Raw genomic sequence first — 16,548 nt, forward strand, 5'->3', positions numbered from 1 at the left:
CATACAAAAGGACAGAGCCTGTCCTCAAAGAGCACATGTTTTAGCAGTAGAAACAAATAAAGACACCATAATTCCAGGTTCACCTGCCAACTTCTATTCCTCTCTCAGGTCTTAATTAAGAATAATTTCCAGGGGCGCCTGGGTGGCTCAGTCAGTTAAGCGTCTGACTTTGGCTCAGGTCATGATCTTGTGGTTTGTGAGTTTGAGCCCCACGTTGGGCACCATGCTGACAAGCTCGGAGCCCAGAGTCTGCTTTGGATTCTGTGTTTCCCTCTCTCCCTGCCCCCGCCCCCCCACCAGCTCTCTCTCTCTCTCTCTCTCAAAAATAAATCAACTTTGTCCCCAGGATGCCTTAGTAGCTTCAACAGAGCCTGGTGTTGAACCATGTCACCTGGCTTAAAAGTACTTAACTCCGTTTGAAATTATTCACGGATTTAGGTCATTATTTGATGGATGGCTGTCTCTCGCTCTAGATGAGAACCCATGTAATAGCAGGATCGTGGATTTTTGTCCTTACCACAATATCTCTACTGCTTGTGCCCCGCACGCAGTGGCACTCCATAAACATTCGATGTATGAAGGACTAAAGAGAAGTATGAACTTGTAAATGATGGAGGGACGTAAGGGGAATGAGGAGAGCCCCGGGGTCAGTGGGCTCCACCAATGGAGTGTCTGGGCAACCACTGCAGAGAAGGTGGGGTCTGTGCTGAATTCTTTTTATCACTATTAATTTTTTTTTTATTTGAGAGAGAAAGAGAGAGAGAATGCACACATGAGCAGGGGGAGGGGACGGAGAGAGAGAAAGAGAGAGACTACCTTAAGCCGTCTCCATGCTCAGCACGGAGCCCCACACAGGGCTCAATCCCATGACCCTGGGATCGTGACCTGAGCTGAAACCAAGAATGAGACGCCCAACTGGCTGAGCCACCCAGGTGCCAAATGCTAAAGCCTTTCTCCCCAGACTGGATGTACCGACTGGCAGCATGTAGCACCTGGGCCCTGACGAGGGATGCGGAATGTTGGGACCCCCTTCCCAACTCCAAAGGCTGTGCCAAGACCTCCAGGTGATCTTCACGCACGTTAAAGTCTGCAAGCATAGGTCTACTGCACACAGGTGTTTAGAAAGGTCAAGCCTGGGAAAGGACTCCTCAGGGCCGAGGACTCCACGAAAAAGGTAGTCAGTTCTGAAAATTAAGTTACCAGAGAGAATAAAACGTGTTGTGCAAGGTTGTGCACCCGCCCCAACCTAAATACTCCAAATACTCCAGGGATACTTCATTTCTTCAGCAACCTTCCGGGCTGTTGTTACTATTCTCGTTTTACAGCTAAAGAAAGTGAGATGAAGAAAGATTAAGACCCTTATTGGTATTATAAAATTACCAATGGCCATCAGTCCCAGGCGGTTTGAGCCCTCATCCTTCACTGGGCTCACAACTCCAGGGCCCTCCCGTGATACGTGAACGCCTGGCTCATAGCAACCCTCGATACCTGTACTTCCCACTGAAAGATTCGTACTTGAAAGACCATTTATCTTTTCATCAAACGTAGAGTATCTGCTTACCCTTCCTCCCTTAAACACCTCATCTGAGCTCCAGTCCCCCAAATCAAACACGCAAACGTGATTGATTCTCCGAACAAATAAAATGCCCTTGGTTCTGAAGCTGGCACGTGTCTCGGAGGAGGGGCACGGGGGAGGTTTCCTGGAGCTGGTGACCCCTGGGTGAATACTGGCAGACAAGGAAGGGCCAAGAAGACAGAAGAGCTGCCCCAGGATGCAGATGCAGGAGTAAGCCAGCGCCAGGAAACTGGGGATGGGTTCACCCGTGGAACGCCCCCGTGGGCACGAATGGTGAGAACACTCGCATTTTGTGAGAAGCCTACTCCGTGGTGGATGGGGGTGGCGTGGAGAAGCACAGGGAAATCACTGGGTTGAGTAATCGTGGGGGCTTCCCTGGAACAGTAAGGAGGAGGAGGACGGAGAGCTACGGACAGAGCCCAGTAATGGAAGAAAAAACCATCAGGATTTCACGTGGATGTTGGGTGGGAGGGAGTCAACTTTTGATTTGCTGACGTTGAGCTGCCTGTAAGACCCTTAAATAGAGGTGCCCAGCAGACCACTAGATGGCCTGGTCTTAAACTTAGCCAAGAAAGCTGAGCCAGAGATCCAGATTTAGGAGTAAGCAGCGCATCGATCCATGGTCAGTAATGGATGGAGGGAATGACTGGCCAGGGTTGGGGGGGGGATCGTGTGTGGAGTGAGGTAATGAAACACGTGGCCTGGCAATTTAAGGAAGCCCAACGTTAAAGACGTGAACCAAAGCATCTGAGAAGGAAGAGAAAGAAAAGCAGCACTAGACTATGTCACCGAGATACAATCATGACTCAGGTACAACCCCTGCCTCCATGAAGCTCACAGCCCAGCTGGCGAGACACCTGGGGACCAACAGCAGCACTGTGTGGCAGGGCAGGTGGGCAGGGGAAGGGCGATGCGGTCAGCAGAGGAGGAGTGTCTAACTTGGTCTGGGGCACTGGGAACCGTTCATGATCCTGTATTTCTTGCCACTACTCACAAAACTCTCTTGGGTATAGAGATACTTGTGGCCGAAGAAGCCAAGGCCGTTTGGCCAAAGTCACCAGAAAACCATCATGGCAAACACAGGATGAGAATTTGTGGTGTCTAGGTTTTTAAGGAAATGCATTTACATGGTTTCAAAAATACCTCTAACTGCCCAATGACATAGCTCAGAGTTCGTCTCTGGCTGAAATGACGTGGGCAGGGCCCCAACGGCTGCTTATGACGCCGTTACTCACTTGGGAAAAGGCAAGGGCTGTATCTGTCTCTTCAATAGGGAAGGGGAGGGGCTCTGTCCATTGGACACTGTTTTGGCAATGAACCCATTCTCACATGAGCTGCCCACCACCAACAGGCAAGGTAGGAAAAGCTCACCCAAGTGATGAGGAGAGTCCGACTTTGAACTTAAAAGGAAACAAGCTTTCTGTTCTTGATTCTGACTTAGTTTCATGAACTAGTCGAAAAAGGGACCAAGTGGGATAATTCCGAAAATGGAAGACTTAACTCATGACCTTTTGGGGACTTCACGAGGACTGTTTTAGTTAATTGCATGGGGTTCCCATATCTAAAATCAGGCTTGATTTTGCTGGGAGGCAGCCTAGAGATAAACTGATGCATTAGGGGGCAAACTGGCCTTTCTGTGAGAGGTTTTAAGCCAAGGGGAACTAAGGGCAGTCTAAGCAATTACCTGCTCACCGTGCTTCTCGAAGTCAGCCAGTTGTGTGCAACGCCTTCCCCTTACGAGTGAGGGAGACCAACCCTGCTGGTGTGGAATGCCAGGAATGAGGTCTGAACATGGGAGTGCGTCTCGTCCACAGCTATACCTATATCAAGCCAGAAGGTGAACATTCACTGGAGACCAGAAGTCAGGTCGTGGAAGAGATTTGGGGTGTGTCACAAGGAAAACCCGAGCAAGGTCTCGGTGTGTGGATTCAGAGCCAGGGTGCTGAAGAACCAGGAAGGAAGTGAGTGAGCAGGTGAGCCCCGTGTTGGACTCTCCTTTGTATGGCTGGCCCCGACCCATTTACAATTTTCACAAACAGACAAACGCTTAATAGGATGTCTACAGTGCATTGCTTCCCCCACCCTGTTCTCCTTTCCTCTTTTCTTTTTTGACTTAAATGATCACTTTGCTTTTTCCTCATGTTACCTGCCTCAACTCTCTAAAACACTTGCCTAGCAAAATCTCAGCTTGGGGCTTTCAGCCCAAATCACTTCAGAAGGGGAGAACTTCTGACGTGTTTTCTGGTTTCTCATTGGCCTTCTCTTCTCTCCTCTCTCTTAGAGAAACTAATCTCTCTTCTCTCGCTGGTTACTCACTCCCCGTTGGTAACTACATGATTTGGCGTGGAGGGGGTCAGGGGAAAGGAGGTGGTCATGCAACATTCGTTCATCCCACTCTTCTAAATGTACGGTACTCGGAACTGCCCAAGTGTGATGCTACATGCTGGGAACAGAGAAATGAGGAAGACGCAACCCTTGACCTCAAGGGGCTCACGGGGAACGTTAGGACATTGCTCTGATAGGGGAAAGGGGCAAGGTGTAGCAGTGCACCGAGGAGAAGGAGCTGAGCTCTGACTAAGCTCTTCGTCTGCCTACCTGGGTGTGAGGGGGCGCGGCGGGGGGTTTCCTGGAGATGCTCAGTTTGCGGCTGGGGTCACTGTGCACACAGACCGGCTGGGGGTGCCCTGAGCTGCATACCAGCCTGACCCTCCCCAGCATGAAGCAGACATGCCCTCGTGCCACGTCTTCTGGTCCAGGCTTAGGGTGCATTCAGTTTGTGGTTAGGTAATACTCAAATAACTGAAAAAAAAAAAACCTAAGGGGCACCTGGGTCAATGGCTCGGGTCAGTTGAGTGCCCGACTCTTGATTCAGGCTCAGGTCATGAACTTGCGGTCTGTGGGACCAAGCCCCAAGTCAGGCTCTGCGCTGAGCATGGAACGTGCTTGGGATCCTCTCTCTCTTTCCCTCTGCCTCTCCCCTATTCACACCCTCTCTCAAAATAAATTAATAGACTTAAAAAAAAAGCCCAAGACTCGCCTTTCCATAAAGTATTTACCGAATGCTGCGTTCCCGACATGTTCTAAGAACCAGGTACAAACCTCCCGACCTCCACACCAGCCACAAACTCCCTCCCAAATTCCGTTCAAGCATCGGTCTCATGTCAGCAACAACCTTGACTGTCCCCTACACAGCCGCGCCCCAGAACCGAGAACCCAACAGGCAGTCAACAAATACTTGTTGAACTATTTACCTATTCAATCCTCATTCTCCCCTTCTTCCTACGCGATGCCGAGTTTTTGAGATGTGGTCAAATCTATTTTTGCTGTCCTCTCTGGCTGATGGAGTGGCTATGTGTCAGGATTCGGGTCCCCACAATGTAAGCAGATGTCATTGGGCACGGAGCCCAGAGGAGCTCCTCGAAGGGCAGCCCGTTCAGCTGGCAAATGCCCATGGGCCATCTTAGCCTTCTGCCTTTTGCCCTCTCCTTTTTCTTTTTTTTTTTTTTTCTTTTTTTTAAATTTTTTTTTTTCAACGTTTATTTATTTTTGGGACAGAGAGAGACAGAGCATGAACAGGGGAGGGGCAGAGAGAGAGGGAGACACAGAATTGGAAACAGGCTCCAGGCTCTGAGCCATCAGCCCAGAGCCTGACGCGGGGCTCGAACTCACGGACCGCGAGATCGTGACCTGGCTGAAGTCGGACGCTTAACCGACTGTGCCACCCAGGCGCCCCTGCCCTCTCCTTTTTCTTGCCTGCGAACAGGCCATGGCAGCTTGGAGATGAAAACCAATGGCTTTCAACTGACTGTAAGGAAGACTCGTGGTATGGAATCTACCACAGGCCATCCCTGATGGACTGCTGTACAACTTTCCCTTGAAGAATCCCCACGACAGGGAGCTCATTACTTCGCAAAGCAGCATCTGGGCAGGTCTCTCTGATACAGAATCTCGCCTTTAGATGAACCAAATCTCTCAGACTACACAGACCATCGATGGGTCCTTATTCTGTCCCAGAGGAGACACGTAAAATAACCTCTCTTCACCACGGCAGCACCCTAAATATCTGAGAGCGCCCACCCTATCTCTTCCACATCCCTGTATCCCTAGGCTTCCGAGGGTTCTTCCTTTTTTTCTTGGTCTTGTTCTGTTAAAGTTTTCATGCTGCGTTTCTTCTTCCCGTGTTCAGAGTTAAAGAGATACATACATTTCAATTATGCACTTCCTAATCCTTGGTAGCCTCCATTTTGTAAGCCATCATGGGTATTCACCATGGAATCACAAAAAGGAAAAAAATGAAAGAACATTCTGGAATGATTTACTCCAGTCAACTGGAAAGCTGGCTACACAATGAAGTGGTTACAGTTCTTTCTTCACGCGGAAATTTTATGCTGGTACACACTCTACATAGAGACGGCAGCTTTAAAAATTTACTCCCCCCCGAACCCACGTTACTGGGATTTAATTTCACATCGAGCTCATGTCCTCACTATGTAGAATGTTATCATTTCCTGCTTTAGGAGAATTTTGGGTTTCAAGGACATGCTGGCAGATAAGGCAGGAAACGGGATAGAAAGGAGAGAAAACCCCAGTAGCTAAGGAATGTGTAAGATGCCGCGCGTATTAAAACACACGATCCAGGGGTGCCTGGGTGGCTCAGTCGGTTGGGCGGCCGACTTCAGCTCTCAGGTCATGATCTCGCAGTCCGTGAGTTCGAGCCCCGCGGAGGGCTCTGTGCTGACAGCTCGGAGCCTGGAGCCTGTTTCAGATTCTGTGTCTCCCTCTCTCTGCCCCTCCCCCGTTCATGCTCTGTCTCTCTCTGTACCAAAAATAAATAAAAACGTTGAAAAAACAAATTAAAAAATAAATAAATAAACGTTAAAAAAATTTGTTTTTAATTAAAAAAATAAATAAATAAAACACACGATCCAGATTAATGAAATCCAAATATCGATCACAGATATCAAAGGAACAAGGACCACACTGAGTAATAACCCCAGTTCACCGGTCGAACTTGCATTTACTGGTAGCGTGGTTTTTCTTCCTACCGGGACTGTGGGGCCTCCCCGGCCTCCCTCGAAATGTCTGGCCCCTCAGTGGTTAATTAATCTACCTTATGCTTCCTCTACCCTGCGGGGCTGACTGTAACATCTTGCAGTGAGAGAAGCTGGCTTCTAAGTGCTACTTAAGTGACCTGCCTTCTTAAAACAGTCCTTCATACACAAAACACACATGATATGACTTGAGTGTGTAAATCCAATTACGCATCCCGGGGACGCGCAGGGCAGAGGTCCTGGCTTCTGCGTCTCCGCTGTGCCAGCTGGGCCAGGCAGCGTCCCTGCCCTCGGGCCCCGAGAAATGCCAGGGAAGGAATGATCTACAGAAGCCATCCTCCTGCTAACTAAGGTTCAAACCCCTCCACCACCACAACCTGCCAACCTTCAGGTTCCGTTACCTTGATGTCCAGCCCAGAGAAAGCCCAGGACGCGCTTCAAAAGCAATTCATCAGGTGAACGGATACGCTGTCCAACAGAAGACGTGGCCCTGCTGGTTTCTTGAAGAATTAACACTGGGCCGATTTGCGGGTAAGAGGAAAGCTTTGAAAGGAGTGTCGTGGGTACCTCCCATGCTCCGAAAACAAACACATGTAGGATCAGCTAAGAGAGATCTGCTTGTGAAGTGAATAAATTGGCCTCCCCAGAAATATTTAGACAGCAGTGAAATGTCACGTCAGCATGATTACACGTTACCAGCGGCACTGAATATGGGCTATGCTTTTTTTTTTTTTAATCTTTCCTTTTTATGCTTGGTTTCACTTCTTTCTGATGAGCTCTTACGGCGCCATCAATCATCAAGGTGTAAATATGACTAATGCATTTGTCCTACTTAGCATATGACATTGCAATAGCTCCTCCAGAAGGAACGTCCTCCCAGACTTCCCAGTTTTGATCTAATTACGCCCTGACCCACTGATACCAGTCAGGTGACATTACCAGATAGGAAAGAAAACAAATTCCTAATTCAATCTTGCAAAGCACACGCTTTACGATCGTTTTTACAACTCTCCCTAAAAACACAGGCACCAAGCCTATTAGCAACTCAAGAGCCAAGAGGGTGGGGTCCAGGCCAGGGATGAAGGGATTTCACAGGTCATTCCAGCAGCCATTAAAAATATCCTTTGTAAAGCCTACGTTTCCATCACACACAAAACCTCCCAAAAAACCCCACAAAAAAAAACAAAAAAACAGAAGGGCAGGATTGAGGGAAGGAGTGAGGAAGGGAGGGAGGGAGAGAGGAAGGGAGGGAGGGAGGGAGACAGGAAAGGAAGGAAGGGGAGAGGGAGGGAGGAAGGAAGGAAGCTAAGAAGGATGGAAGGAAGGAAGGAAGGAAGGAAGGAAGGAAGGGAGGAAGGGAGGGAGGGAGGGAGACAGGAAGGGAAGGAAGGGGGCAGGGAGGGAGGAAGGAAGGAAGCTAGGAAGGAAGGAAGGAAGGAAGGAAGGAAGGAAGGGAGGAAGGGAGGGAGGAAGCAAGGAAGGAAGGAAGGAAGGATGGAAGGGAGGAAGGGAGGGAGGAAGGGAGGGAGGAAGGGAGGGAGGGAGGAAGGATAGAAGGAGGAAGGAAGGAAGGAAAGAAGGAAGGAAGGAAGGAAGGAAGGAAGGAAGGAAGAGAGGGAGGAAGGGAGGGAGGAAGGGAGGGAGGAAGGGAGGGAGGGAGGGAGGGAGGGAGGGAGGATAGAAGGAGGAAGGAAGGAAGGAAAGAAGGAAGGGAGGAAGGGAGGGAGGAAGGGAGGGAGGAAGGAAGGGAGGGAGGGAGGGAGGAAGGGAAGGAGGGAGGGAGGGAGACAGGAAGGGAAGGAAGGGGGGAGGGAGGGAGGAAGGAAGGAAACTAGGAAGGAAGGAAGGAAGGAAGGAAGGAAGGAAGGAAGGGAGGAAGGGAGGGAGGAAGGGAGGGAGGGAGACAGGAAAGGAAGGAATGGAGGAGGGAGGGAGGAAGGAAGGAAGCTAGGAAGGATGGAAGGAAGGAAGGAAGGAAAGAAGGATGGAAGGGAGGAAGGGAGGGAGGAAGGAAGGGAGGGAGGGAGGAAACCATAAAGGCTGGATGGTCTCTGGGCATTTTTCACAAGAAAGAAAGAGTAATATTTCCATTTCCTGGCAAGAGGAACCTCCTGGGAATGGTGACAGTCAAATTTGTTTCTGAAAGACATTTTCTCAGACACGCCGGGACACTGTAATTATTTTTTTTAAGCCTATATGAATTTGCTTAAGGAAAATGTACAGAAATGGAGGTATCTGGGGTTTTAAAAAATGCACACCATAACTAGCAAGGTGCATTAAATAGATAATTTAATGGGCACTTTGTGTGTTTTGAAGTGAGCGCTCTCCTCGGTACTGGATACCAAATTAGGAGGATTTAAATTGCAACGCCATTTGCTGTATGTTAAGTAGTCGTACAGTTCCCTTGATTTGATTTGAGTTAACAGAGTTAGACAAAGAGCACAGAATATACACGTATGGGTAAATTTTACAAAAGGGGGGAGAGATATCGGTAATTCCATTCTACTGACTTGACGTTTACCCTGCACTCAATCCTTCAAATCATCAGAAGTGCATTGTAAAGCACTCACAAAGCCTGCTTGTCACCTGACCCCTACCTGCTCACACCATCAGCCACCAACTTACCCAGTACAAACACTGCATTTCCTCCCAAAGGGTTTTTTAAAGGCCAGATGGAAGCCAGAGGCTCTGGTTATTAGTCAAGTTGAACAATCACGATGTAATTAGTACTTTTCTGGCTCCGGCTTCTACTGTGTGATGGGATCTGTGTGAGACAGGAAAGAAAATGCAGCCCAGAAATTCAGATCTCAGGGCATGACCTTGAGCACTCACTAACCTGGCTGCTTTGGCTCCGAGACTTATCTTGGAGGAATCACCTTTTCTCTGACACTTCGGCTTATCTACCTTGCCAGGAGGTACAGAAGACTAATTAGACACTAGCTTGAACATTTCAGAATCCCCAAGAGGAAACATGATGCAGCAGTCATTCTGGTTAAATATTGCTGCCTCTCTATTTTCCAATAACTAAATGATCTTCACCATTTTATCGCTAATGAGCTGAAGAATGAGAACAAGAGGAGTTTCAAATGTTAGCTAGCTCGTATTATCGTCACCAGCAATTAAAATAGAGTAAAATGCACATTACGGCAACAGTCCTTAGAAATGTACTCACCCCACGGAAGCACCTAGCAAGGATAACCTTATTATTAATGTTTTATTTATACAGATCGTATTATTTTGTAACAGACGGTTAGATGAATAAAGTGAACAAGCAGGACGAACCATTTGTTTAAGATGGGGACAAAAACCGTGTCGTATCTGGACAAAGACACTACTGGCAGTGACCTGATTCACATACGTGAAGCCATGAACTTGAGGTGGATGAGGCGTCCCGAGGAAGGAATAATCGCAGCCCCCGTGTTAACCTATAACTGAGCTCCGTCAGGGTGGATGGACAAGGAACCCTTTGAACTGAGCTTTGAACCTTCCGAACGTTCCTTCGTATTTCTAATGTCGCTTGAGACCTAGAACGTATACGGGCGATCCTGTCTGCCACGGACAATAACCTTTCCGTTTGGGTGGGAAGTCCGTGACTCCAGTCTAACAGTTCACTGAATGGAGAAAACACAAACGACCTCTGTGCTCATGGCAAAGACCCCCCCCCCCTCCCCCCAGAGTGGCCCTTTTCAGGTTCCATCCTGTATCCACAGTGGAAAGCACAGGATGATCGAGAAGAACACAAAACCCTGTCTCTTCACAGAGAATTTCTGCAGAGATTTGCAGCTTGGTGGTTCCCCTGTCGAGCCACAGATGTACTTTCCATCCGGAGGAAAAGAACAGAAACACATTCTCATAGCTTGGATTAAGGGAAGGCAACCATTGACTCATTTGTTACTTTTGAAAATGGCACGTTCAGTAAGTGAAACAGTTGCCGAGGTGTGTTGACTTTACACTCTCGTGGCGCTTCTCGCTTCTTGAAAATGCTAAGTTTAAATGTGAGCCATCCTCTAACGGGAATCAAGATTAATGTGGAGAAAGAAGCTATCCCAGGGCGTGTGGCCTTCAGTTGACAAGTTTGTATGCAGCGGAGCAAGATGATGGGCCAGCTGCAAAGAGCCTGTGCTCAGAGGTTCAGTTATTTTCCCCTCATGATTTCCTTCTGGCTTTTCTTCAGTGACTGTTCATTGGTGCTCTAGGGGGCATTGCCCTCTTGCGTAGCGACACAGGCACGCCTCAGTCTGGAGTCAGTTTGAAATGTGTGTTTGGAGGGAACCCCCCCTCAGAGGGTTTCGGCTTTAGAGCCAGATCTGAATCGTGTTCTTGCCACGTGTTAAACTCATCATCTTTGGGATGTCTCTTGAAAGTTCCTAAGGATGTGTTATTTCTTCTCTGAAATGAAAACGAAGGGTACGTCTGTCTGCCCTCATTAGATGTGATGACGTACGTGAGTTACGTGTAGTTATGTCAGCTACATGTAAAATAGCATACAAGTCTGAAAGCTTCTCATTGTGGTTTGACTTCTCCAAAGGGGTTTACGTGGAAACGACCACCTTATACACATACAACTTCCACGTGTTTGTGCACGTAGAAAGTTTCACCAGCACAACATCAGGGGGCTTGGATAGTTTATAGTATTGCCTTTACAATGGACCGTCTCGTTCATCCAGTGTCTGTGCTGAGTGCCTACTATGTGCTTGGCATTTTTCGAGGTGCTGAGGATAAATGGGTAAACACATAGGTGTCTGTGCTCTTAGGTGCTGTTTACATTCCTTTGGGGTTGGGGGAGGAAACACCGTAAATATAAGCAAATAAGATAATTTCAGGCGGTGAACGTGCTCAGGAGGAAACAAAACAAGTAACACACTAGGGAATACCACGTGAACCCAGTCCAGAATCACGTGAACGGGTCAGCCGTGTGAAAACCTGGGAAAAATTATTCTAGGCAGCTGTCACTAAGGCTGAGAAGTGGGAAGGAGCTCAGGATCCCTGAAAGACACAAAAGGTACTGTGCGTTTGGAGCCTGAGGAGGAGAAGAAAAGGAAATATAATTAGAGAGGGAAGGAGCAACCACCTTGTAAGGGGACCAAGTGACCATGTAAGGAGTTAAGATGTTATTCTAATTGCTATACGATGTTGGGCGGTTTTGAGCATGAGTCGTATATTCCCCATCTGGGAAACCTAAACAGTACCTATCGAAAAATCAGATTTTTTTTTTAAAGTGATGATTTCTCTACCTCACCCGCCTGCAAGATCTAGGAAAGAAGCTTAGACCTCTAGAGGGCGCCAAAGGAAAACATTTTGTAGCCAAAGCCACAAAGGTCTTTTCAGCACCTACAAGGAGAGGAGAGCGCTTGGGCTGTTCCCTCCAAGTCTGGTAAAAGAGGAGTCCGCTTGGGAAACTCATCCATCCACCATTCCTACCCAAACATAAAGCCGAATGAGCTTGGTTTGCATGTACCGGGACCTTGGCTTTCAAGCGAAGCACTGTTTTACCATGGGATGGGAGTGGGAAGACATTTGGGGGTTATTTTTAATCTTCTTCCATCTGCTAGTAGTTGAGTAGAACATAAAACAAATATGAAGCCAGAATTTACTTTCTGGATTCATTTGGCAAGCAAAATGTCTCTATACTTAGAACTTTGAAAATATTCATCACTTGCCACTTGGGATGTGTTATTCTAAATACTATTCCAAACTTACTTGATGGGAGTCTTTTCACAAGGAGTACTAAGGAAGGCTACTGCATGGGAAGCCGGGGGTTACGATCAGTGGGATTTTCTGCAAATGAGCAAATACCTATGATACAGGAGACCCTTTATCACGTGTGAATGCTAAAGGCTGGTGGTGATTTCGAGAAGACGTTCATTATTGTCTTTACTAAGGACAAGTTCAGCTGGTCGGCCCTTACTCACAGAGGCTCTCATCTCCCCATTTCGTGCTGGATGATCACAGCCAAGTACTTTATATACTCTTTGCTTTACCCAGGGAGACTTCAAAAAAACACTGAAAAAGCAGCCGACCAAATAAGTAACCTGAGCAAATGGATACAGAGCCATCAGAGAAGACAGAGAATCCCAAATCAACTAGAAGCCCCAGAAGGTCACTGATGAGTAAAGCACTCTATAGGTGCTAGCACTCCAGAAAGCATGAGCAAGTTTTGGAGGTGTTGTACCTGGTTATTCGATGGTATATTTCAACCCAGCCAGAAGGAAGAGGAGTTTTTAAGCTTCCAATTGAGCTAAGTGACATAGAGGTTGAACCTGCAACAGGAACACGCATACGTAGCAGGTGCGTGTCCAAGAACCTGTCGGCCTTCTATTTGGAAACACTTCAGCTGACATGTTGCCCTCATTTTTATGGAGAAGCTCTTGCTTCTCAAATTCAGTCTCTTGCTACCTACCAGATACGCAGCAAAGAAAGTGCCAGACCGTTTATTATCTATTAATCTATTATTAACGGACTTAAACAATAAAGTCACTATCTACCTTCTCCTTCACAGACAATGGGGAACTCTGTTCCCAGAAACACATCCATATTTAACGAGAAAGACAGGAAGAAAGGAAGAAAAGAGACAGAGTCAGGTCCGCCTGAGTATTTCAGACCACCTAGAGTGACATGCCCTTTATCAATTGAACAAAACTTGCGATCTTTGCCGAAGACACTCCCCACCCACCCTACCAGCCCCAAATGAGGCTGATCTACGCAAAGCACTGGGTTTGGATGCCATAATAAAAGAGAAGATATCATGTGAGATCTCCAAGGCAATAAAGAATTCCCAAGTAAAATACGTTATCAGGGGACTGTCTGAAGGACTATAGGACACATAAAGGTCCCCACCAGCAATCAGTGTCCAACAAATGCTGCTTCCTTTAAGAATTGAGGGTTTGTGGCAGAAATACACAGAAACCCAAATCTGAATCCAGAGTCTCTTACAACACCCTCTGGACACTCTTGTGAGGACAGCTGTTAAGGGATGGGTCACCTTCTAAACAGGGGTGTTTTTCCTCCCCCTTGGGTCTCCTGCCCCCTAGACTACAGACCCCGAGGGACATTTGCAGAGCAGGAAGAAGGCTGTTTCTTAGCTGATGTCAGAGAAGAGTTACTCACAGAAGCACAGGAGAAGGGCAGGGCTGGAAGAAACTTTAGAGGTCATGTACCTCCAACTCCTCTAAGATGAGCGAAATCCCATCCCACCAGCACCCTGGACCTCCCAAGTGCGAGGCTCTGTGCCAGGCTGGGGGAGGGGCCTCAAAGCGAGCAAGGCAAGCCAGCCTTCCCGGAAAGCTGCTTCCAAATAACCCAGGAGAGGCAGGGGGAAGCGCAAGGCAGGCAGGAGTTACCTGGTTGATGGAGATGACCGCCAGCCGGGGAATGGCCACCTGCACGACCACCTGCAGCAGCGAGGTGCCCAGGCCGGCCAGGATGGCCCAGGTGAGCGGCAGCGGCAGCATGCTGTAGGTGGCGAACAGCGTGAAGAGGACGTAGCCGATGCCATCACCCAGAAGCCCGTAGCCGAGGCCTGCTGCCAAGATCTGGGTGGTCATGGCCACCCAAGTGACCACGCCGCTGTACTGCAGGTACGTGTGCGAGGTGGTGTCCTTCCTGACCACCACGAGCGCGCAGATCACCACCTCGATGCCAGTGAAGAAGCCCAGGAGAATGCCCTTGAGCGGGTCCATGGGGGCCGAGGCCAGGCTCAGGTGGAGGACCAAGAGGGTGAGTTTGGTCAGCACGTCCAGCACGTTCATCACCACCTCGGATTTGCGCCTCTGGCCCAGGAAATAGCGCTGGTAGAGGCGCTCCAGATCCCTGGACTTGAAGGAGTTGCGCAGAGTGGGGAAAATGACCCCTCGGTAGCTATAGCCCCCGTTGAGGAAGAAATCCGAGTTGCTCGGGGCGCAGTCCAGGTGCAGGAAGCCCAGATCGCCCCCGCCCCCGCTGCCGCTGCCGCTGCCGCTCCCGCTGCGTTCCGGGAAGACTTTGGTGCCACCGGAGCTGTGCGCTCTCTCCCCGGGGCCCAGCGAGTAGAGGGGCAGCGCCGAGTCCCCGGACAGCTGCGCCGCGTGGTGGTTGGGGCCGCCGCCTGCAGCGTCCGAGGCTTTGCCGGAGCCTCTACTCCCGCTGCCGCCGCCGCTGCCCCGGTGCCCGTGAATGAAGCGCTGCTCGGTGATGTGCCTCACCGCCGTCTGCCACAGCAGCCGCTGCGGCCGGGAGCCGCTCCCGCCGTCGCCGGCCGGGGGCGTCGGGTGGATGGTGTAGAGTTCCTCGCTGCCGCTCAGGCAGCGCACATCGGAGAGCTCCATGGCGCCGGGCCGCAGGCGGGGAGGCGCGGAGCCGGGCCGAGGCGGCGGTGGAGGGGAAGGGTCCCAAAGACCCCACGGCGGCCCGACCGGAGCTTGGTGGCGAGCCCCCGGTATCCCCGGCCGCCCGGTCGCGCGAGCCCTGGACAGGAGGCCCCGCGCGTCAGGTCATAGTGCGCCCCGGGGCAAAGGGCGTCTGGAAGAAACCCGCAGACCCCTGCGTCCTTGCGCGCCGCCCTCCCGCCAAGCGGCGCAGCTGGGGCGCGCGGCAGCGGTGGCTCGGTGTCCGCAGAAGCCGCGGCGCTCGGAGCCACGCAGCCTCCTTCCCGGGCTCAGGCTTCTCGGCCGCTCCTGGGCTCAGCGTCTTGGCGCAGCCTTTGCTCTCCAAGAGGCACCCGGGCGCCGTGCTCCTTTCTGCTGCGCGCCGGGCGGGTCCTGGCTGCGGCACTGGGCTCGGGACACCCACGACTCGGCGGCCGCGGGAGGGCTGGCCCACGGTGACCGGCGGCGGCGGCGGGTGCGAAGTTAGCCGCTGTGGCAGGAGCAGAGCCCTTCGGAGAACTCCATTGCGCCGGGATGGGGAGCCTGGGCGGAGCTGGGGGCGGGAGCAAAGAAGGGGGCGGCGTGGGGGACGGGGAGGTGGCGGGGTGCCCCGCGGAAGAGGTGGAGAGGTGATAGCCTCAGGGCTAACAAGTCACCAAACAGTTAATTTGGAGAAGGGGGTGTGCTGAGGCTCCCTCCTCGGCTCCTCTCTGGCTGTCTCCTCTTCCTGCGCGAGGACTGACAGCGCGGCGCTGGCTCTGGCCCGTCGCATCCCTCGGGGAAGGCGGCAGGGTCCCAGTCGCGGCTAGAAGACGAGGTCAGCCCTTCCAGCTGTGCTTCCGAGGGATCGGAGCCCGCCGTTCCCATTTCCTTCACTTCGTTCTTCGGAGTCCATTTGGCCCAGAGCTGGGAGGAGCGGGAGATGGGGGCAGGAGAAAGTGGGGAGGGCTCGGAACCCAACAGCTCCGAGGACGCAGAGAAGCCACCGGTGCGGATCCCCGAGGCTAAGAACCGAAGCGTGGCGGGTGCGGCGAGTTTAAGGTTTGGACGAGGAGGGAGGCCCGAGGCCGCGGGGAAGTCGGCTGAGACGCCACCGGATCCAGGGACGCGCCGCGTGCCACCCTGGCGCTCTGAAGCGCGCAGCGGGCGCCCGGCGGCGGGGAGGAATTTGGAGACCTGTCAGATCGGTCAGACACCCGCGGCGACTTAAACCCGCCCCCACGCCAAGCCACGCCCCCGGAACAGGGTTGGGGAGGGGTGGCGGGGAGCTGGCACCCAGATCTGGCCAGGACGCCCCAGGTCTTGGAGGCAGCAGCACGCGCAGACCGGCGTGGGTGAGGACGACCGCGGGCGCCCCGGTCTCCCCCAGCGCGAGTATCCAGCGCTCCAGCTGGCCGCGCGGGCCGGTTCCTCCGCTATTCTTTTTTAGGCACTGGCTCTGGGCCTGGGCAGGTGCAGAGCCAGGACTCGTAGGCCGCGCTGCCCACGGGCTCCGAGAGCCCAGCGCGGTGAAATAGAGGGTCTCCTTTCCGCCCTGCCCACCCGGGCATCGTTTGGCGTAGCCAACTTTCGGGCTGAA

The 16,548-nt window shown here is 51.3% G+C and overlaps 1 protein-coding gene across 3 annotated transcripts in view; it reads right to left on the reverse strand.

Moving 5' to 3' along the window:
- ADCY8 (adenylate cyclase 8) overlaps positions 1-16,125 on the reverse strand; it is a 220,960-nt gene extending 204,835 nt beyond the window's left edge. For all 3 annotated transcript variants that reach the window (XM_043601776.1, XM_043601775.1, XM_043601774.1), the window contains exon 1: positions 13,968-16,125. In XM_043601776.1, coding sequence (XP_043457711.1) covers positions 13,968-14,930 — 963 coding nt within the window. In that variant the 5' untranslated portion in view covers positions 14,931-16,125. The remainder of the gene's footprint in view (positions 1-13,967) is intronic.
- Between the last annotated feature and the right edge of the window lie 423 nt (positions 16,126-16,548).

The sequence above is a fragment of the Prionailurus bengalensis genome, chromosome F2, assembly GCF_016509475.1.
Source record: "Prionailurus bengalensis isolate Pbe53 chromosome F2, Fcat_Pben_1.1_paternal_pri, whole genome shotgun sequence".
Classification (NCBI taxonomy): Eukaryota; Metazoa; Chordata; class Mammalia; order Carnivora; family Felidae; genus Prionailurus; species Prionailurus bengalensis.